This window comes from Carcharodon carcharias, chromosome 8 (genome assembly GCF_017639515.1).
Source record: "Carcharodon carcharias isolate sCarCar2 chromosome 8, sCarCar2.pri, whole genome shotgun sequence".
NCBI lineage: Eukaryota > Metazoa > Chordata > Chondrichthyes > Lamniformes > Lamnidae > Carcharodon > Carcharodon carcharias.
In genome coordinates, this window is record NC_054474.1 from 48,163,194 (window position 1) to 48,187,179 (window position 23,986).

The 23,986-nt window shown below is 42.7% G+C and overlaps 1 protein-coding gene across 8 annotated transcripts in view; it reads left to right on the forward strand.

Moving 5' to 3' along the window:
• Positions 1 to 23,986, forward strand: part of myot (myotilin) — a 159,150-nt gene that overhangs the window by 16,675 nt on the left and 118,489 nt on the right. For 4 of the 8 annotated variants that reach the window (XM_041194023.1, XM_041194018.1, XM_041194017.1 and 1 more), the window contains 5 exons: positions 12,821 to 12,950; positions 13,655 to 13,720; positions 16,276 to 16,417; positions 18,854 to 18,877; positions 21,810 to 21,929. In XM_041194023.1, the coding sequence (XP_041049957.1) occupies positions 12,906 to 12,950; positions 13,655 to 13,720; positions 16,276 to 16,417; positions 18,854 to 18,877; positions 21,810 to 21,929 (397 nt within the window). In that variant the 5' untranslated portion in view covers positions 12,821 to 12,905. The remainder of the gene's footprint in view (positions 1 to 12,820; positions 12,951 to 13,654; positions 13,721 to 16,275; positions 16,418 to 18,853; positions 18,878 to 21,809; positions 21,930 to 23,986) is intronic. The other 4 variants (XM_041194024.1, XM_041194019.1, XM_041194020.1 and 1 more) reach the window with 2 other exon arrangements.

Genomic DNA, 23,986 nt, shown 5'->3' on the forward strand with positions numbered 1-23,986 from the left:
CAGCTGCCAAGGCCTAAGTTGAATTCCCTCCCTACATCTCCCTACTTCTCTCTTTTAAGATGTTCCTTAAAGCCTACCCCTTTGACCAAGCTTTTAGTCATTTAGCCTAATATCTCTTTATGTGACTCTGTGTCAAATTTGTTTGATAACACTTGTAAAGAGCTGTGGAAGTATTATTATGCTAAAAGCTCTACATAATTGCAAGTTGTAGTTTTTGTTGGAGCCCAAATCCAAGGTGAAATTTCTCATCAATAATTTTTCTAAAATCACAGTATCTCAGTACATTAACACAGTGGGCAGAATTGTTAAATTCTCCAGTCCCCTGGCACCTCCCCTGTGTCTAAGGGAGGCTGCAAGATTATCAATAGTGCCTCTGCAATTTCCACTCTCACTTCCCTCAGTACCCTTGGATGCATCTCATCTGGCCCTGGTACCTTACCTATTTTAAGTAAAGATAGCCTTTCCAACATCACATTCCTCTCAATTGTAAGTTCTTCTAGTGTACCAGTTACCTCCTCTCTCACCTCGGCCTGAGTAGGATCCTCTTCCTTTGTAAAGACAGACGCAAAGTACTTGGTCTCTTCTTATCCCACCTGTGGATGAGCTTTTGCCAACTGTGGCCTGCCCACCTGCCCATTTTGCCCAGGTGAGGGCCAAAAAATCACATGGCTACGTAAACTCAGAGGCAATTGGTGTGTCAAGGGCCGTAACTGGCCTCTTAATTAATGGCGGGCGTGCCTCCGTCTTCCTTGCGCGCCCTCCTAGCGAAATATTGTGAGAGTGCACATTGATGTCGGTACGCTTGGCCGACGTCAGCATGCATTATTTCACACTTGAGTGGTTCGGGCGCGCGCCCGCCGAGCGAAAAATTCTGCCCACTATGTTAATGTACTGAGATACTGTGATTTTAGAAAAATTATTTCCCCAGCCTCCACATGCAAGTCCCTCTTTTTTGTACCTAATTGGTCCTATTCTTTCTTTTACCACCCTTTTATTATTTAAATCTTTATAGAAGACCTTGGGATTCCCTTTTATGTTTGCTGCCAGCCACTTTTCATGCTCTCCTTGCTTTTCTTATTATCTACTTCACTTCCCCTCTGATCTTTCTATATTCAGCCTGATTCTCCATTGTATTTTATGCCTGACATCTGTCACACACGCACTTCTTCCTTTTATGTTTACCTCTGTTTCTCTCGTCATCCTTCGCCCTGGCACCAGCAATGCAACATACCATCCTGGAGTCACCTGGAGTCATCAAAGGCCGCAGAAATGCCTGTTGCTCCTCTAACTATGGAATCCCCTACCACTATAGCACTTGTGCTCTTCCTCCTCCTTCTGTGCAGCTGAGCCACCCGTGGTGCAACGAACTTGGCTCTTGCTACAGTCCTCTGAGGAACCATCTCACTCACCAGTATCCAAAATGGAAAAGCAGTTGGAGAGCAAGACAGCCTCAGGGGATTCCAGCACTACCTGCCTGTGTGCGTCTTAGCTGTGGTGTGACCTCCTCTCTAAACGTGCTATCCACATATTCCTTAGTGTTGCGGATGCACCACAGTGACTCCAGCCACTGCTCAAACTCCACAACTCGGAGCTCAAGTTTCTGCAGTTGGTGACAGTTCCTGCAGATGTAGTCATTGAGGGAGTTTTGTGGCCTGCACAAGTTCCCACATCCCACATGATGTACATTCCACATGGCCGAGCTGCACTGACATACCTTAAACTTTATATAAAGCATTTACTACAGTATTTACTTACAAATTTATTCTAATTTACTAATTTATTTTAATTATTTTCTTAATTAATTTGGAATAATTCCTTCGTATGCTACAATTTATTGTATTATTAAATGCTAGTACCACCCACAATTACAACTAAAGGTTACAAGTTTCTTAATTAGACAGATATGTGTTTTAGGTATTTATTTTAATTATTTTATCTTAACTATTTTATTTTATTTTATATATTTTTTTATTTTAAAATTTTACATCTTGTTATTTATAGATCTACCTTAACTCCTTTAACCTAAGCTGGCTTTTAACACATTGTTCCTTATACCAAGCACTTACTGGCCAATCAACTTACTGGTTTCCTATGATGTCAAAGTTGCTTTTCTCCCACTCAGTTTCTTCAGAAGCAGAAATGCTCCTGGTTCCCGACTTGTCTCTGCTCCGGCCCCAGGTAGAGAAGGCCATGCTCCAATCCCCAGACTCTATTTATGTTGCTCTCAGTTCCTGACCTGCCTCTGCTCCGCTTCCAGGTAGGAGGGGCCACCCTCTGATCCCCGGGGTCTATTTATGCTGCTCCTCAGATTCAACTGCCTCGACTAGTTTGCACTGAGGCTTCTGAATCCAACAAGTGTTAGGGTATGACGTGCTTCCATGTTCCAGCTGTCATGGCCGTTGCAACCTTTACTGCGGCCTGTTGAGTAGCCAGGGAATCTGCCTGCGATGGGCCTTTGCAATATGCAAATCAGAGCCCTAGGCGCTTCCATTTTATGACTATACTGCACATATGCCATCAAGTATCAGCTGGTATGCAGTTCAGTCTATGTTTATACTTAGAGGACTAGGAGGAGCAGGAGTGCATCTATTGGCTCCACAGAACCAGCCTGAGCCACTGCCACTCCAGATCTCAACCATTCCTGAGATTGGACTTACTCCCCCCAGGGAGTAAGAGATTCAGGGATGCACCTACTTTTAGCTTTTAGGCTAACCAATCTTGTGGTAGCTCACTTAATATATTTTTTCAAAAACCAAATGTGCTCACCAAGGTCAGAAATGCACGATCTGAGGAACTGGAAAACATTTCATTTCAGGTGTCCAGTATCAGCATCAGACGCTCAGATACAGCACAAATAAATGCAGCAGGATTTTCCTTCCACTCTGCCCCAATAATATGCTTCAGTCCCAGATTCAGAAATGAACCCCAAAAACATCAGTATGATTTTTTTTTAGGAGTGACATCAATAATGAATTCCACATGACGGGTAGTTTTATACTGCTGGCCCATCCACGCTAGGAATGGTAATAGGATATCCCACACTCATTTCACAATAAATCCTTCCAGTGAGCCCAAAGAGGGGAGTTTCACCACATCACTGAAAGCTGATTTCAAGTTCAGATCCCAGAAAGACCAGTGTATAATCCTCTCTGGAATCAACAAAACATGTACATTTCAACAGTAAAACCTGGAGGTGCTGGAAATACACAGCAGATCCATGATCATCTTAAAATATTTGGTTAAAATTTTGGACAGAGGGTTGGGGCGGGTGGGGGGGGGCGGGGGGTGTGGGGGGTGCGGGGGTGGTGGGGAGGGGGGCGATGCTAAATTGGACAGCCCCAAAAATGGGTGCAGGACTTGTGATGTGTGATTAATCCTTGCCAGTCCAATGTGATGCAGGCAGCATGCCAACTTTGTGCTGCCTGCTCACTATCTTGATTGTAGCATGCAGCCAGTGTCTGCCATGTTGTTGAGAGGCTGCACAGATCAGCAGGGGGCCCACAATAGTGAGAGCTTACCAGTATGTAAAACCAACTTGCACCTCTTAAAGGAGAGGTGCATTGTACCTGGAACAGATTGGAAGTCCTTGGACAAGTCACTCTGATGTGGAAAAAGGATGAATATTGGCACAACATGGGAGACAGAGAGCTCAACATTTCTTGAATCTACCCTGGCGGCCCTGGTGGAAGAGGTGTAAAGGAGGGGAGAAGTGCTGTACCCACAGGGGCCAGAAGGTCCTCCAGATAAATGCTCAAGAGGCACTGGGACCTGACAGCTGTGGTAGTCAATGCCGGGAGTCAATCTGACCTGGTTACATTGCTGCAAAAAGTACAATGGCCCTCACACAAATGGACCAAGTGAGTAAATTCATCTTCAAATGTCATATTCCACCATCTGCACCACAAGCCTCAGATGCTGCTCAATGTACCACACCCCCATCACTCACCTATCAATGATCGTTATCAATCTAAATGTTACATTCATAGCTAACCCTCACCATCACAGACTTGGCACTGCTGCAAACCTCATGAAACCAGAGAAAATAACAGTATCCTCATACTCAATCCTCCTTTAATATTCCATTCATCCTTCTTCCCACAATCCCTTTTGATTTACAAGCTGGAGATGATGTAAGCATATAGCTCTTGCTTTCCTCGTCCTCTTACAACAATCCAATCCTTGTGCATTTCTCCTTCCAGATCCATAAAAACATAGTTATTTCATGGGATATGAGCATCACTAGCAAGGCCAGCATTTGTTATCCATCCCTAATTGCCCTTGAACTGAGTGGCTTGCTCAGACATTTCACAGGGCAGTTAAGAGTCAACCACACTGCTGTGGGTCTGGACCCACATGTAGGCCAAGCCAGCTAAGGGTAGCAGATTTCCTTATTATTCCACCAATTGATGATAGTTTTGTGGCCACAATCACTGAGATTATTTTTTAATTCCAGATTTTTTTTATGTATTGAATTTAAACTCCACCAGCTGCCATGGTGGGATTTGAACCTATGCTGCCAAAAAATTTGCCTGGGCCTACGAACCATGGCCAATGGTGGACAATGAATTTTCAGTGCTGATGGCGGAAGAACTAGAACCTCGATGTGCCAACGGCTGCTTACAGGCCTCCTCACTATTGTGGGCCCCCAGCTGATCCTTCAGGAAAAGAACTTGTGTTTTCCTTTAAGCACGCAAGGAAGGCAATGGGAAACCACTTCACGTAACCTTTCTCAAGTCGTATTGCTCACTGAAACTGAAAATAGGAGGCTCTTACAAGCAACTGAAGACCAAAGTGCGAGAACATGAGGTGCGAATCTGCCCTTAGACAGATCCCTACTGCGACACAATAGAGGCAAAATGGGCATGCGGTGAGACAATGGGCATGGTTGGCTTGCAGCCAGAGCAGGGGCAAGGGATGCGGCAGGTGTCTGCTCACCAGAGGTCAATGTCATACATGGGTTCTGCTGCAGAGGACACAAATGAGCACTTCAATGGGGCAGCCAACAGAAGAATGCTGATGGGTATGCGCAGTGAATGCTTGGTGTTTTAACAAATCTCTAGAAACATTACCTGCAATGTCAAGGAGCATGTTAGAGTCTGGCACCAACATATCACAGATCTTGGGCACATCCTTTTCAGCGTAGAAGTGATAGACAACTTCATAACAGCACCTGTGCACCCAACTATAATGCAACATCTGATGGCTGATAACTCAGCTTCCATTGCAGCACAAGTAGAAGTCACCCATCCTCTGGCTGCTGCAGTGGAAGCTCAGACTGTTCTCATGCAAGCTGAGCTGGCTGCCACACAAACTCAGACTGCTGAAATCATGGCTGTGGATGCCAGTGTTTAACGGGCCTTGCAAGGCCTCACAGCCGTCCAGCAACGTGTCCTCTGACACACTGTTAGGATTGCTGAGGTGCTGTCTGGGGTGTGGTAGTGGCTCCATGAAGAATAAACCTGCTGTCCTCTCTCAGGATGGCAGCATTTATCGTCCCCCCACTGTCACTCTGCCAGTACCCTTGCCATCATCTGCCAGCCAGCCAGCTCACACTGCTGCCATTCATGGTGCATTGTCAAGTCAAGTCTTCAAAGCCCAGGGCTGCTCAAGGCTGTCCTGCAAGGCCATCTGCAGCCTCTCCCACTGAAAGTCAGCAGCCATGCTGCAGCCACTGTGGTTGCACTGAATAGAAGCAAAAGGACAGGCAAAGGCACATGGAAAACGGGCATAAGGAAATGCACAAGGCTGGTTAGTTTACATTTTTATGCAATGTGGTATGCTTTGATTTATAAATTTGGTTTGGGAAGTTTGCTTTGTGTCGGTTTTCATTTTTGCATTGTGGCCAAATGCTCACTCTGATGGTCAGTGACAGACAGAAGGTAAAGTATCAGATGCTTGACGAATGGGGGTTTTGGGTTGCTATGACTGATATTGCTGTCAAATGAGTTGTTCACGGTCAGCATAGGCAAAAAAACAGCTGTCTATATTGCTTTCCCCTCTTCCTCTTCCTTCTCTTTCTGCTCCTTGTCCTGTTCCTCAGCTGCTCACCATACAGCTGCTGTGAAAAGCTGTGCTTTCATTAAGATGAGGCTGTGCAGGATGCAGCAAATCATCACAAATCTTGACAGCCACTCTGCCGTGTACTGCAGGATCCCACCAGATCAGTTTAGAAAGCATAAGCATTGTTTCAGCTCACCAATGGCCTGCTCTATCACATTATGTTTGGCCACACAGTTTATATTGTATTCATGCTGCTCACTTGTGCATGGGTTGCACAGTGGAGTCATGAGCCATCTGATCAATGGATAGCTTTTGGCTCCCTGGAGCAACCCTTTGGTTTGCCATGGTAGCTAAAATCCAGATGACACAGCAGACTGCACAGAGTGAAGACCTTATGACTGCTGCCAGGATAGTGGGCATTGACCTGCATGACTCTCTACATTTTATCACACACTATATGTTGAGGGAGTGGAACTATCTTTGCGGTTGCAGTGTATCTCAGATTTGACATATGGTGCCCTCAAAGTGGTGCATCAATGGCACCCTGGACCATGGAGAAGCCCGAAATCCTCAAAATGCCACATGCTCACTCTACCTGCTCCTCCCTAGCTCCCCTCTTTTAGCTCTCCTTGACTAAAGAGTCTCAATGACCTCCCTTCTGCAACTGTGGACAGCAAACAGTGAAATATTGGAATTATCTTCAGCTCCAGCCTGGAAGGAGCCAAGCACATAAAAGTTCAGGGCCTTCACTCTGATACTGACCATCACAGCATCCAATTGTGTTTTATTTTTGCAATGTAGCCAAAGTAATTATAAAAGTTTACAGTCACCTGCAATTTGGTCCTAGCCCTGTTCTAGGGTTGGAGTTCTGGCTGTATTAGGGGTCAGATTTCAGTGAGGACTTTCTTACTGAAGTGCAGATGGCTTACACATTGTTCCTTGCTGAAGTTCAGATAGAGGATTGCTCCCTGGACACCCTGGATGGATATGGCCTCTTGCTGAGAACACTTCCCCCTTCCCTTCTCCACCCTCTTTTGGCAGCTTGTCCTTTTCTATGTCACCTCTGCTCTTTCTCCTGTCACACTGTATTCCAAGGAGAATGCCCACTATCGGATCCATATTGGCAGCATCTGGTTTACGCCGAAGCCATGAAAGTCCTTCAGCATCTGCCATACCAGTCTCTGTAGACCTTGCTACCTTTAAAGAACTCTAGAAAGCACAAAAACACTTGTACAATAATAGCAATAGCAGAGAGAAATCAATCAGCAACTAACCTGAAAGTAGGTATGATACCTTTAAATAATGCTGATGTGGAGTCCTTCTTTCCATTGAATGTACGTCCAATCGGGTATGGTGAAGAAAAGGCTTTAGCTGGAGTGTTGAGTATCAAAATGACAGTGCTGGCATTAAATCAGCATTGCATGCTGTTTAATGCCATGAGCTGTCTCTGCATGGTTCTAGCAAACACTCACTGTATGGGCACTATCACCATCATTAATATAGCATCCAGCATGACTCATACTAGAAGCATGTGGGTGTGCCACATATGTCATTTTGGACCGTTAAGGGTACTTGCTCTTTTAATTAATTTTGTTCCCAAACTCTTGAATGGGGTGACAAACAACCCATTAACCCAGTTTTTCTCTTTTCATTTACTGTGCTTTTACAGAGTTTTCTGTGTTCATTTCTTCATTCCATTGTTTGCAATTTTTAAAAAAAATTCTTCAAATTTTAGTAGTGAAACTCCATCTTTTCTCCACAGAGCAGGGTTTGGGTACATGCTTGAAAAGGAGAGAAGGGGAGTGAGCTTAATAGAATGTTTCTTTCTAAGAGCCAGCACAGCTAGATAGACCGAATAGCCTCCTTTTAGAGCCATAGAGGTCTACAGCACAGAAAAAGGCCCTTCGGCCCATTGAGTCTGCGCTGGTCAAACATGTACCTAACTGTTCTAATCCCATTTTCCAGCACAAGGCCCATAGCCTTGTATGCCACGGCATCGCAAGTGCACATCCAAATATTTCTTAAATGTTATCCGGGTTTCAGCCTCTACCACCCTTTCAGGCAGTGAGTTCCAGATTCCCACTACCCTCTCGGTGCAAAAAATTCTTCCTCACATCCCCTCTAAACTTCCTGCCCCTTACCTTAAATCTATACCACCTGGTTATTGATCCCTCCAACAAGGGAATAAGTTCCATCCTCTCTACCCTATCTATACCCCTCATAATTTTATACACTTCAGTCATGCCACCCCTCAATCTCCTCTGCTCCAGGGAAAATAACTCCAGTCTACCCAATCTCTCCTCATAACTAAAACTCCCCAGCCCAGGCAACATCCTGGTAAATCTCCTCTGCACTCTTCTCTAGTGTGGCCACATCCTTCCTATAATGTGAATTCCAGAACTGCATGCAATACTCTAGCTGTGGCCTAACCAGTGTTTTATACAGTTCCAGCATAACCTCCCTGCTCTTATATTCTCTGCCTCAGCTAATAAAGGCAAGTATCCCATATGCCTTCTTAACCACATTACCAATCTGTCCTGCTAACTTAAGGGACCGGTGGACATGCACACTAAGGTCCCTCTGATCCTTGATACTTCCCAGGGTCCTACCATTCATTGTGTATTCTTGTGCCTTGTTTGTCCTGCCCAAGTGCATCACCTCACACTTATCCAGAATAAATTCCGTTTACCACTGATCAGCCCATCTGACCAGCCCGTCTATATCCTCCTGTGATCTAAGGCTATCCTCCTCACTATTTATCACCCCTATTTACCCTCTACTTCCTGCCATTCGGCCAATTCTGAATCAAATTTGCCAAATTGCCTTGGATCCCATGGGCTTTTACCTTCGTTATCAGTCTCCCATGTGGGACCTTATCAAAAGCCTTGCTGAAGTCCAAGCAGACTATGTCAAATGCATTGCCCTCATCTACACACCCCGTCACCTCTTCAAAAATTCAATCAAATTGGCCAGACATGTCCTCCCATGCTGACAAAGCCATGCTGACTGACCCACATCATCCCTCTCACTTGTGAACACCAACACAAGGAATTCATTTAGAACCCTACCTAACTCTTCGAGCTCCACACACAAATTACCACTATGGTCCATAATGGGCCCTACTCTTTCCCTATTTATCCTCTTATTCTTAATGTACTTGTAAAATAACTTTGGATTTTCCTTTATTTTACCTGCCAATGATTTTTCATTCCCCCTTTTGCTCTCCTAATTTCTTTTTTAAGTTCCCTCCTACACATTCTGTACTCCTCTAGGGCTTCCGCTGTATTGAGCCCTCAGTATCTGCCATAAGCCTCCCTTTTTCCCTTTATCCAATCCTGTATGTCCCTCGACATCCAGGGTTCCCTGGATTTGTCGGTCCCACCCTTTATCTTTACTGGAATATGTTGGCCCTGTACTCTCCCTATTTCCTTCCTGAATGAGTTCCACTGCTCTGAAGCAGATTTACCTAAAACTAGCTGCTCCCAGTCCACTCTGGCCAAAACATATCTGATCTTATTAAAATCAGCTTTTCCCCAATTTAGAACTCTGATTTCTGGCCCATCCTTGCCCTTTTCCATAACAACCTTGAATCTAACAGAGTTATCACCATCTGCAAAATGTTCTCCCACTGATACCTCTACTACTTGCCTGGCTTCATTCCCTAAAATTAAGTCTCTCTCTTGTATTGACTTAAAAAGTTCTCCTGGATACATATTAAGAATTCCGCTCCCTCTAAACACTATGAACACCCCAGTTAATGTTAGGGAAGTTGGAATCCCCCAATATTACTACCCTATTATTTTTACACTTCTCTGAAATTTGCCTACATATCTGCTCTTCTATTTCTCTCTGACTGTTTGGGGGCCTATAGTACACTCCCAGCAATGTGATTGCTCCTTTTTTGTTTTTCAGTTCTACCCATATGACTTCATTTGAGGAGCCTTCTAAGATGTCATCCCTCCTTACTGCTGTAATTGAATCCTTGATCAATATTGTGATACCCTCTCCTCTTTTACCTCCTTCCCTGTCTCGCCTGAAGACCCTGTATCCTGGAATATTGAGCTGCCAATGCCGCCCCTCTCTCAACCATGTCTCTGTGACGGCAATGACATCATATTTCTATGTGTTAATTTGTGCCCTCAACTCATCTGGCTTATTCATCAGATTCCTTGCATTAAAATAAACACCATCCAACCTTACCAAACTCCCTTGTGCCTTAACTGGCCTAAAACTTCTATGTCTTCCAGACTCACTTGCTCTCCCTTCCAATTTTGGCTATGCATCTCCCTCTGCTGAACCTCCACTCAGGATCCCATCCCCCTGCCAAGTTAGTTTAAACCTTCCCCAACAGCAATAGCAAACCTCTCTGCAAGGATGTTGGTCCCATTCCAGTTCAGGTGCAACCCGTCTGCCTTGTACAGGTCCCACTGCCCTCAGAAATGGTCCCAATATCCCAGAAATCTAAAGCCCTCCCTCCTGCACCATCTCTCCAGCCACACATTTACCTGGACTAACCTCCTATTTCCATACTCACTAGCGCATAGCACTGGAAGTAATCCAGAGATTACTACCTTTGAGGAACTGTTTTTTAATCTGCTTCCTAGCTCCCTAAATTCTGCTTGTAGGACCTCATCCCTCTTTCTACCTATGTTGTTGGTACCAATATGTACCACGATCTCCGTCTGTTTGCCCTCCCCCTTTAGAATGCCCTGCAGCCGTTCAGTGACAACCTTGACTCTGGCACCAGTGAGGCAACATACCATCCTGGAGTCACGTCTATGGCCGCAGAAACACCTGTCTGTTCCCCTTACTATCAAGTATCCTACCACTATTGCTCTTCCCCTCTTTTTCCTCCCCCCCGTGCAGCTGAGCCACTCACAGTGCAGTGAATGTGGCTGCACTCCCCAGAGGAACCATCACTCTCACCGTTTTCCAACACAGAAAAACGGTTCTTGAGCGAGATGCACCCTGGGGATTTCCTGACTACCTGCCTGACACCTTTCTTCTGACTGATGGTCAACCAATCCCCCTCTGTCTGCACTTCCTTAAGCTGTGGGGTGACCACGTCTAGAAACATGCTATCCATGAAACTCTCAGCCTCGCAGATGCACCTCAGTGTCTCCAGCTGCCGCTCAAGCTCCGAAACCTGGAGCTCAAGTAGCTGCAGCTGGTGGCACATCCTGCACATGTGGTCGGCCAGAGCGCAAGGAGCGTCTAGGACTTCCCATATGTTGCAGGCAGTACATAACATGGGACTGAGCTGCCCTGCTGTGCCTCTAGTTGAAAAAAGACCCTTATTTAAGTTAAATAAAGTAAAAAAGTTAAATTATTTACGTACTTTAAATAAAAGCTAGGGGCTGAATTTTTCTGTTGGCGAGAAAGGGGCGGGGCCCATTCACCGACACAAAAATAACACTGGATGAAGTTGGGGGGGAATCCCCAAAGTCATCCCGCCCCACTTAAATCTTCAGGAAGGCGGGGGCACAGCGCGGTCAGCTGTCCACCTGCCAACCTGTCAATGGCCACTGAGGCCATGGACAGGATAATTAAAACAATTAAAGGACCTGCCCGTCCAACCTTAAGGCCGGCGAGCAGGCCAGGAGCCCCAGCGGGAATAGAAAAAACATGAAACCTCATCCACCGGCGGGATGAGGTTTCGTGTCGGTTTTAAAAAAGTTTATTAAAGTTTTTGTGCAATTTATTAACATGTCCCATCTTGTGTGACATTGCCACATGAGGGGGACATGTTAATGATTTTTTTATTTTTCTATTTTTAAAGTTTGCAAACCTTTTAGTGATCTCCCTGAGGCAGCACTTAGCCTCAAGGAGATGTGTGCACTCTCGCATCTGGGGAATTCCCCCCCTTCCTCCCACCTGCGGATGTCACGCTGGGCAGGCCTTAATTGGCCCACCCACTTAAAATGGCAGCGGGGCCCGCTTCTCTGGATTGGCTCCCAGCCCGCCGGAGATTGGGTTGGGCCTGCTCGCCCGACAAGCAAAAGATTCAGCCCTAGAACTCATACCTTTCCTTAGCTTAATCTATTTTAAACTGAAGAAAAAACTAGAGAAAAAGACTTACCCATTGCTTACCAGCCAAGTCTCACCTTTGTGCTAACATCACTTTTTGAAGTTTCCCTGCACTCGCACTCGTTCTAGTTCTTTGTACTACATGATTCCATGATTCTAGAAGGGGTACTGTTTCTCCTTCATGCAAAGCATTAATGCAGTCTGGTAAAGGTGACAACACTGTAGGAAACAATAAACTTCTTTCATAATTTTGACTAATTTAAAAAACTATGTTGTTTCAGACGAGCCTGTAAAAATTTTTATGGTAGTAAAAAGAAGGAAAGACTTGCATTCATATAACACCTTGCACAACCTCAGAATGTCCCAACACACTTTAGAGCCAAGGAATTACTTTTTGAAGTATAATCATTGTTATAATGTAGGAAGACGACAGTCAATCTGTGTACTGCAAGGTCCCACAAACAGAAATGGCTAGATAACCTGTTTTTAGGGATGGTTGAGGGATAAATATTGGCCAGTACACTGGGGAGAACTCCCCTGTTCTTCCTCAAACAGTGTGATGGGATTTTTTACATGAGGGCCTTGTTTTAACATCTCATCTAAAAACTACACCTCTTTTAGTGCTGCACTTGAGCATCAACCTAAATTTTGTGCTGAAGTCTCTGAAGGGGAGTTTGAACCCCCAACCTTCTGAATAAGGGGCTGCACCTGGGCCACAACTGTAGTAAAGGCTGCCATTTTTACAAAAGATCTCCATTAATTTCCATTTTTGTAACATGATTCTTCTTATCAGGGTACAGAGGAAATCAGCAACTGTGTCGCTAACATTAGCCTCTTCTTCGGGAAGTGAAGGTTCGGCAAGACTTAAGAATCCCCAAATGTACTCCAAACCTGTTCAGACCTTATCTGTCAACAGCCAGCAGGTAGTGATTAACAATACATCTCAGTTCATTCAGAAGTCTGTTTATAACGTCTCAGTAAGTCTAGAAGTCTGATTCTTTTCCAAGATAATGATTTGAATGTGATGGAGTAACTTTTGTTTTATAATAAGTGGAATATTTTAAGACATGAGACATTGCACAGATACCAACAACTGTCCAAAACAGCAAACATATAACTAGATTATTTACATAGATTCCTTTTTATTGATCAATTAAAAATAAGTCCTCACATCAATTATTATGAATACAACCATGAAATTTAGTTCAGTAAAAATGCTTTAAAGAGCCAGAATCTTTATGACATATATTTGCCATTTTTCTATATGTCTAGAAACAAACGATGAACTTAAATAATTTTTGCACTAAACATCAAGAGGAAAGATATAATTTATGCCTCTTCTAATGTTGAAAATCTGCTGTCCTTATCCGCTCTGACCTACAAGTGACACCAGACCCATAGCAATGTGATTGACTCTTAACTGCTCTCTGAATTGGTCTCGCAAGCCGCTCAGTTCAAGGGCAATTAGGGATGGGCAACAAATGCTGTCCTTGCCAGTGACGCCTACATCCCATGAAAGAATAAAGGAAAAAAAATCCTTTCAATGGATAACTCAACACGTTGTTGGGAAAATAATCCTCCATTAATGATGAACTATTTAAACTTTGAATTTACTTCATTTTTACAGATTCAAGGGACCGCATTTTCTACTCATTCAGGAGCTTCAACAGAATTCGCTCCAGTGTTTACAAAGGTAAATGAGTAAGGATTCGTTCATCAGGACATTATGCTTTGCCCTTCTCACCACACTTTTTCTGTATTTCGCATTGCTGGCTCATCTGGTTAACTAATATTGTAACACAATGCTGTACTAATATTTTCCAGTCTTCTGAAGTGTCTTTTTGTGTTTTGTTAGTATCTTCATGACTTTTGCTCTGAACTTCCTTGTTAATTGGGGTGAATGGCCAGGCGCCATTATTAGCTTGAATGGAGACTAGTGGGGTCAGAAATTGGGCAGAATCTGGTTATCCGGTGTCACTGCACCATTTGCACAGCAATGGTGCTCTCTGAGGGTGGTGGTGGGGAATGGACATAGATCTTACATGAGGAGGCAGGACTGTTGAGCTAACATCATCTGCTAGGATTGTTAATAGATCCACTCCTGGTATCCCCCGCATACAGTAAAACTGCATGACACAGACATATGTCTGAATTTTGCATTCATCGGGTGTGTGCAATCAGCTGGCTCAGGAGTGGATGGGAAACTGTCCCCCGACCACAATAGGCCCCGGGCCACGATTTCATACTATTTGGCTAATTAACGGCCAGCCAGCGTGAAACAGACCCAGAGAACGGCTCAGCATTGCTGGTGGGGGTGGGAACTGATGTCACTGCGGCTGCTGGTGAGCGCTTCCATTGAGCTCCCCGAAGGCAGACAGATGCCCCATAAGCAGACTGCCAAATAATAAAAGAAAGCACAAAAATGCTGCAAAAAAATGTCCATGCGACACAATCAAGCACCCGAAAGCATACCACATTAAAAAAAAAGTCCCCAGATATTTATTTTTATTTTAAATCCTAACGAAGATTTCACCCCATCTTTCGATGAGGTTTCGTCAAAATTATAAACCTGCCTGGCTGATTGGCCCATCCGCCAACCATAAGATTGGACGGGCCACAAAAAAATTGCTTACAATTGGGGCCGTTACTGAGCTTAATTGCCTGCTTAAATGTCGGCGGGTGCTCTTCCGACTTTCACGCGTGCCCATCAAGCAAAATATCGTGCAAGTGTGCGGTGGCATCAGGACGCTTGCCCTGTGCCATTGCGAATGAATTTACGCCCGCTCGGGCCAGGTGCTCACCCACCTGCTGGAAGTAAAATTCTGGCCATTAAGTATTTTCAAGGAGCCAAAAGTGAATCCCGTCAGATTCTAAAAGGCAGTTTATCAAAGTGATTAGCTTCTGCAGGAGAAGTGCACTTTCATCCATCTTCAGACATAACTGGAGCCAATACTTCTCCATGGCCAACACTACTACTTTTGCTGCCTCATGAATACCCAAGATGTATACCACTGGCACAGGTTTAATCCTACAAATTCCAAAAAGGGTATGAACATTTTTAAATGTTTAGCACAGAATAATGTTCTATTCTGCCATTGTGTTGAGATTTAACATGGTTTTTTGGCTCCCTTGTCTTTGTCTCTTTGGGGAGAAATGAATCTGGCTGCTACATGAGGCAAAATCACAAACTCTTTCTTTTTGAATTAATTTAGAATGTCATTGTACACAACAACCAAAATTATTCACCAAAATGAGTATTGCTGAATTCACGCATTGCACCATTTAACTTAAAGGGTAATTAACCACAACAATAAGGGCAAGGATCAATTTTGCAGAATCCTATTAGTCCTAGGTTACCAAAATATACATATGCTACAATTTTGCTGGGATTCTAGTATTTTAATGACTAGAGAACGTTACTGTTTTCAACTGTTCGCATCAATGTATACCTGACCAAAAAGCAGAGGAAAGGTTAAGTTTTACCTTAAGATTCAATATGTGAAGCAAGAGGAATAGTGGGTCTTGTAATCTTTTGTCAAGCTAAAAAAGAGTTCCAATGGCCACCATCTAACACAAAGCAAAAGATCTTCTTTGTTAATATGATTCATATTCCCCTTAAAACAATACTTATTAATGAAAACAGAATAAATGCTGTGAAGTTTACTGTTTATAAAGGCTCCCCTGTGTGAAGGTATTTCAGAAGCGGTTGGAAAATGATACGTGCAGCTCAAGAGAGACCTTTAGTGGTTGAGGGCAATCCTTGGTAAGCAGCCATAACTCCAAAGTTATTTTGTTACTTATGTTGATATCTATTGCCACGTTATATCATATATCACACTGTTTGCAAAACAACTAATATCTCAAACTGCAAATGGAGTTGTAAAATTCTAGATACCTTGGGCTTTGGTAGCATGTCTGAAAAAGATGTCAACAAATTAGCTTTTTATATTTAGAAAAAGTTCTGAGGGCCCTTATAAATATTAGGAAAGAGGCCAATTTATCTGAAAGTTTTTGTTAGAGAGCTACTGTAAGCAACTCAAATAGCATTCCAGAACTATAAGCATATTAAATGGTGAGCTTTGTAAGCAACATAGTCATTTACAAAAATGGTGCATGGCTCCTCCAACTCTTTTGCTTTCCCTAACAAAAAGATTTTCATGAAACATTCCCTTAAGGAACTGTTCTCTACATTTCATAATTAAGTTTATAAAGTCACTAACTAAAATTAAATGTGCTTTTTTCTTGTAGTATTTGCAGGATGTTATATCACCAAAGAGTCAGTTAGTTGTACTGGAGTGTAGAATCCAGGGTTCTTCCCCTTTAAACATCCAGTGGTATAAGGAGGAACAGTTAATCAAGGACTCTGCAGACTTTCGAATTTTAAGAAAGAGTAAGTGATATAATGTTGTATTTTCTAAATAATCTTACGTTAAACCATTATAAAGTGATTACTGATTCTTTTTGAGGGTGTGAATGTGTCTCATATACCTTCATTTCCTCATGGTAGCCATGTGACTTGGACCAGATTCTGACTTTGCCCCAAAGGATCAGCAGCTTTTTCCCTCCACTAACCAATGTGACCAGTTAATCCCCTACTTTATGGGAAAACTAAACTATTTCCCCACCTTCCCTGAAATAAACCTCAAATTTTACCTTGAGAACCGTCAATGCCACCTCTCAAAAGATATCATTCCAGTTCTATTTTAAAGATCATGATTGGCCTGAATTCAAAAGGGCAAGTTTTACCATCCAATTAAATATAGAAAGCACAAAGAATGATGGCTCTTGTGATCATTTGTCATGCAAAAAAACAGTTTAAATGATCACAGTCTAACAATAGACAGTCTAAAAGTCTATTCAGCATATCCATTATGCTACTTTGAAAATGTATTTAAAGAAACTCCTTAAAAAGGAAAATCTACTTTAAACTTCTTGCACAGTGTAAAAACATTTCTTTCCCAGCACAGAGATGTAATTCTGGTTTGCTGATTCATAAACTTGGCTCAAGAACATCTAAATTAAAGCATGAGTAATGTAAACTGTGCAACAAACTGAATCATGGGTTAAAGGCCAATTTACTCACCCCACTGAGTTCCTAATTGATGATGCCTTCTGGGAACTGTGTCAACTGAGACAGATGACCAAACATCAGCTCCTCCAAATGGGCTTATGATGAATGTTTGGCCAAGCTCCACAAATCACTAATGGATTAGCTCAGCAGAGGTCTGTTTTCACAGGTGGAAGCAGGGTGTTAACTTTATTGATTTACATTTTTATGAGGTTACAATAAGTTATTATTCCTTTAAACTATTTCTTTCAATGTCTGTATGTTTATTTAGACAAGATTAAGAGGTGTGATATAAAGTAAAGCTGCTGTTCTTGATACTATAATGGTGCTGTCTGACTGATGCTTTTATAAGGTTGAAAAAGCAGTAAGTTTTTTTTCAAAGCAGATTTTTGAATGGTTGTTTATTTTATGTGCATTTCAAGACTTCCCATTGTTATGATATGGCTGATTGGTTCTATGGTGCATAACAGGTGAGTAGGCACAGAGGATTGGTGGTCATGGAGGGGACATGGAGAGGGCATGGGTAAGATCTTTTAAACTCCTCCAAGGGGTCGTGAACCATGTGTCCTTGAGAAGCTGGCTTGACTGCATAAAAATTGCAGTAGAGTTTGAGATGCCTGCTCCCCCACATTGGAGCCAGTCAGGTCGGTAAAGCAGGGTGAGGGCTTACTATCCACACTTGTATCCTACGCCAGCAAAAATTGCCACTGCCGAGAATGAGGTGGGAATTCCAGAATTGGGTCTCCCCGCAGTTTTTAAAGGCCTTACTCCACAAAAATCCAGCCCTCTGAATTGATAAGCATTGAAGCATTCTCACAGACAGCAAATTAGGAAGTTAAAAACATTGCACCATTTTGCTCTTAATTTAAATTCTAAATAATGAAATATATGGTTATAATTGGATTAAGATAGAGCTAAAATAAAGACAAACTTCAAACAACTTTTATTTTAAAAATGTGTAATTTTTTATCATAACGGAGAAACTTGATATTCCACAAATATAAAATTAGCTTCTCAGGGCCAGTGAGGGTATTTAGCAGCAATTGTGAAGTTAATATGCTGTTAAAAACCCAATTACACCGCATTCAATGTGTAACTTTTTCAAGAGCCGGACTAACAGCCTAAAAGTGGAAGTTTCCATCAATTCACTAATTAATTAGGGATTGCAGTCTTTGGAGACTGGGTGTTCCTCAACAGCTCATCCATTGCAGGAGGGTAGAATCATTGACAGCAAATCCTGCATTTCCCCATTATTCTGCGCCTGTGTGGGCTCCGGAAGTTGCTGTCAGTTTCAATGGAGTAATAACAATGAACAGTGACAGTCTCACCATTATTTCTACCGCAAAGTCCAGGCCAATGAGAATTGCTAACACTACCCCAAACATGCTGTAAGTTTTTAGGCTGTCAAGATCACACATTTGGAAACCATAAAAACAAATACCAAGATCGAAAAGTTCATGTCAGTTCCTAAGTAAAACAGTTACACGGTGCCATTAACTAAAAATTAACACAAAAAACTATGTGCCAGCAGTAATGGGAGGGGATAAATACAATGCCAGTTTTCCATAATATGATACTTCATTAGTATGTAAATTGTTATAGGACTGCTGTTTGGAAGCAGGACATTAACAGAATTTACTGACACAAGTACAAATACAATGTATAAATATTTTGTCACTTTTTAGTAGTTTTTAGATCCTTATTTCCCAAAAATAACACTTCTTTTTTTCTTGTTTTACTTGTGTGTCCAACCTGCAGAGGCATGTTTAACAGCAGTACCCGGTAAGCAGTTTTATTTTTGTATCTAGCATTATTCATTGAAAACAAATAGATTGTACCTACTTGGGATATGTTTGGCAATTTTTATTTCTCTTACTAAATTGAATTATTAGCTAGTAATCTACAGTCAATGGTACAATGATCACCTGGCTGGACATGGAGTAAAATTGCCTTATTGAGAGTACAGAGGAGTGCACGTAATCAATTATTATTACACACTGCTAAATTACGATTGGAATGCAGTGAATCATGGAGTTATCACATTGAAGCTATGTGTTTATGTTATTGAGCTTATGTGTTATTAATAAAGGCATAATTAGTGTTGTAATAGAACTCCATCAGTAGTGTTTAAAAATGGCAATCAGGTCCCTGGTACATTATTGGACATCAATTTGCTTATCGAAAGGGTTTAGCTGTTGACTCTGGCAGATGCTCAGTGGTTGGCCCTTTCATAACACATGTTGGATGAATTTGGAGCAGGGTGGTAAGCTTTTTCCCACTGCCCTCTTTCTACCCATTAGTGCCAGTAAAAATCTCCCCCTCTAATTTGTTTGTTGCCTACACAGACACTGATTAGGTGTTTCTGCTTTTACTGCTTATGTTTCAGATTTACAAACCTTTTAGTAATAGGAACATAGGACTTAGAAGCAGGAGTTGGCCATTTAATTTAGTTTAGCTATTTATGGGCATCACCCTGCTGGTTGACTTGTATTCATTGTGTGAATACTTTATTGGAATGGTTGCTGGGAGCACAGCTAGGCATAAGCACTTTGTGATTGTATCTCTCAAGTTTCTAAATAATCCATTCATGAATTTACATTGGTGTTTCACCAGTTAACATCTCTTCTGGTTTGCATGGGGAAGCAGGAAAAGTTGCAAAGTTTAGCAGAGTTACCTTTCTTGTATGTCCACTTACAGCAGATGTCTGCTATGCTTATTAATAGTGTGCCTTAACTAGGTTTCTTGAGATGTGATATCCATCAGACATCGTACCATGTTCTACAAGTTCAAGAGATGCTATTGATCCAACTCTGAGATTTTCTCCCAAGCTTCTAAAGGAGTGACCATTTACTTAATTTGCTTCTTTCTTCCTCAGATCCTTGCATCCGTAATGTGTTTCCTATTCTTTCATGGGATGTGGGTGCCATTGGCAGGGCCCGCATTTGTTGCTCATCCCTAATTGCCCTTATACTCAGTGGCTTGCTAGGTCATTTCAGAGGGCAATTATGTCAACCACATTGCTCAGGGTCTGGAGTCACATGGAGGCCAGACTGTGTAAGAATGGTAGATTTCCTTCCCTACAGGATATTAGTGAACCAGATGGGTTTTTAACAAAATCAATGATAGTTTCACCATCACTAATGGCTAGTTTTATATTCCAGATTTGTTAATTAAATTGAAATTCCATCAGCTAACCTAATGGAATTTGAGTCAGTGTCTCCAGATCATTAGCCTGGGCCTCTGAGATGACTAGTCCAGTGACATTACCACTATACCACCATCTCCCTGTTCTAGTATTTGGTCATTGAAACAACATTTTCCTTGTTTTCTATATTTTATTAGTTTGAGAAATCAAAAATAAAATGTGGAAATGGTTCCCATGTGCTACCTTAAGGATATAAAGGCTGTTTAGAATAGTTAAAAAGGCACTGGTGATAATGAGTGATTTTCATTCTCCATCTAACAATCTGGTATCAGTCATTATAATAAAAGCTTCATTGCAAGCAAACGGTAACGTTATGGCTCATGGACATGCTTAATTTCACTGGAATACCTTGGACAATGCTTAATTAATGGTTTAATACTGTAACCACAGTAATTTCTAACCCAGTAGGTTACTCAACTGCATGGTACATCAAATAATGAAAAGCCATTAGCAAGGACAAATGCGGGCCAACCATGGGGTGTTTTACGTTGCCTTGGAAGCAGGCTGGCAAGCAGGGGGGGTGTAAAATTAGGTGCCATAACATAGTGAGTGCCAATTGCCTACCTGCCTCCACGGGCAACCTGCTCACCTGTAGGCTAATTGAGGCCCTTAACTGACCAATTAACAGCCACTTAAGGACATCCTCCAATTGGCACTGGCATCATACCAATGGCAGCGGTTGCCGGGCCAAGTGGTCTTGTTGGCAGTTGGCGTGCTACCTCCTGTTCGGGCACCCTATACCCAACAGAGAGCCTCACTGCACCTGCCTATGTGGTGCCTGCCAGAACCCACAGAATCCAGCACCCCACACCATCCTGCCCTGCCCCCCCCCCCCCCAACCCCCCCCCCCCCCCCCCCCCCCCAACCCTCGCCAGGGCTTGCCTGGCCCTAATGAAACACCAGAGTCACCTTGGTATCTGGCTCCATGATTCCTTGGCATTAGGGGCTGCCTGCAGTCCCAGCAGTGGCTACAGCTCTTGGTGGTTCTGCTGGGACTAGAGAGCTGTCAGCCATGAGCTCTTGGAGGCAGAACTTCTTGCCATATTAACTGTCCAATGGCCCATAAAATCAACTTGGCCACGTAGAGGCAGGATCAGGGCCACTGCCTTAACGCAAAATAAATGGAATCCAGTGAAAAAATGGTAAATTGAATTGTTCTAGGTGAATCCTCATCAGAGGTCCTCTCAACTATTATTGATGAAAAACCAGGAGATAACAAATCATTTAAAATATTCATTCTAGAAACTTGTTCTGGAAAATGTCAGCAGATTGTGAACATGGAAATTATGGGATAGCTGTAAGGAAGATTCTATACTCAACTAGTTAATGACAGAAGTACTCAATTACATTAAAATGACTCTAATTGGGACAGTTGTGCAATAATGTATTAAGTGGCTGACAGCAATTTTATTGTTCCTTTTTCCATTTTATAAATGTAATTATGTCCATTTAGATTCAGGAATGAAATATTCAGCAGAATCACTTTTTCAAAATTTCTATTTATTATAGAAGAGGTTTGCACACTGGTAATTACAGAAGCTTTTCCAGAAGATTCGGGGTTGTATAATTGTGTTGCTACCAACCGGAATGGTGCGACTTCCTGCTGTGCTCAGCTCACTGTCTATTCAGGTACAGTATGTACGCTGCATTAAATGACCTGAACTCAAAAAACATTAAACAAAAGTGCATGCCAGCCACACTACAATAGCTTGCACATGTCATGCCATTATGATCAAACCATTTTCTATAAAATGGTTCACTTAAAGAGACTTAAAAAATATAATCTGCAATAAGAATATGAAAATTTATAAGAAATTTTACTTTTTGATCAAGTACAAAATTTCCAATGAAATAATAACATATTAAGTAGATAGACTATCTAGAATTCAAACATTCTCAGAAACCATATAAAACTATTAATCCTAGAGAAAAACTGCTGTAGTTGCAATGTTGGAAATGCACTCAAAAGGCTGTTTACGATTCTCAGCATATAACGACCAGACCAATTTCCCCTGCACCATTGCGTTGTGTAGCTGTACTTAGTGAGCCCAAGGTAACAACATGACTGCATTAAAGCAAAGGTATTATTATTCAAAAAAGGTGAGTAGCATATTATTCTGAAACATTTAATGTAGAACAGTTGAAACATAAACAAAAGTTTTATATTAATTACAAAGATAACATTTTCCATCAAGATTTCTTCACTGTGTTATCAATAATATTGCCCAGGATCCATACTTCCATGTTTTTATTTTCTTTTTTCTCAAGCACAGAACAAAATATTTAACAAGCTACAGTGAACATGTATCCTAAATTTCTAAAACTCTTGAGGACAATGATGAGCAAATATGGCATTTTTAAAATCTTCAGTTGGAAGTTGGAAAATGGAACATTTCTTCCGATCTTTCATATCCACAAAATGCTGGAAACAACTCAGTGTAACGCTTCTTCAGATGCTTCTTCAGTCATACAGACTCGATGCTTTGTCCGCCTTCAGCACCTGACCCCTTCAGGACCAGACCATCACTGGACACAGATGCTAAAGAGATGGGGACCAGCCCCACCTCAAAGGCGCTGAGAGCACACAGAGAGTATGACGGAAATCTGTGATGTCTGCCTATGACATTCTGGCAGCAATGACAAACACAATCGAGGTGCAGGCATCACTGATATATCCAGTGAGTGTGAAGCCGGACCATCACATTGGTTTGAAGGTTATACACTGCACAGGGAAGAGGCCCTGGACTGAGACACTTGCCTCAGATGCTGGAAACCTGAAATAAGAACAGAAGATGCTGGAAAAACTCAGCAGGTCTGACAGCATCTGTGGAGAGAGAAACAGAGTTAATGTTCTCCTCCTGCAGGATCAAAGAATGAGACGCGAGTTAGCACATGTGTCCTAAGGACCTCTCTTGATTAAGTCTCTGGCTCCAGCAGCATCTCAGGCCCTTTCACGTATGCCAGACAGAACTGGCCACCACTTGGATGGCCAGTGTGTAGTGCACTTCATGGCTGTCCGAAACCCACCCACTTCCACCCCACTCCACTTGACCGATTGGCGGCAGCTTCGCCCATTGGACTGCATGCTGTGCTCTCAGCTCAGGCACAGGCATTCTCCTAACCCGCACTGCAAGGCTGCACTGTTAGCTTTAACCATGGGGGAAACTGATTCAAACCTGAATAAAGACATTGTAAGTGGCTCTGGGAACCTCTGCCAGTGACTGCACCATGGCCACCTTTCGTGGCCAGTTATCCAATTGTTCTGCAGCCCCCTAAAACACACATTAATTTGCAGTCTGCGCCCGAGAGGTGAAAAGTTCTGGAGCATTTGGTGGCACTTTCATGCTTTTGCATTGTTTGAGTGGGCAGATAAGCTTCAGAGGCCTGACTCCAAGCATGTCAATGGAACTGCTGCTGAATAATCTCAGCTGCAGAAGAATGCTCACTTTTGACAAGCTTTTCCAAATGCGTGGCCACTTCCCTCAACCTTCCCACCACTGCCCCCCCACCGCCCGTCACCTGGCATGTGCTTGTGTACTTCCTTCAGGCTGTGCTGCACTAGTCCCCCCACCACTGGCCCCACCCACATTGGAGCTCTTGCCCTGAAAGCCAGCTGGGAAACCGTGACTTGTCTGTGGCCCCACCGAATGTGCGGCGCCTCTTCCTTGATGTCCTATGTGCAATCC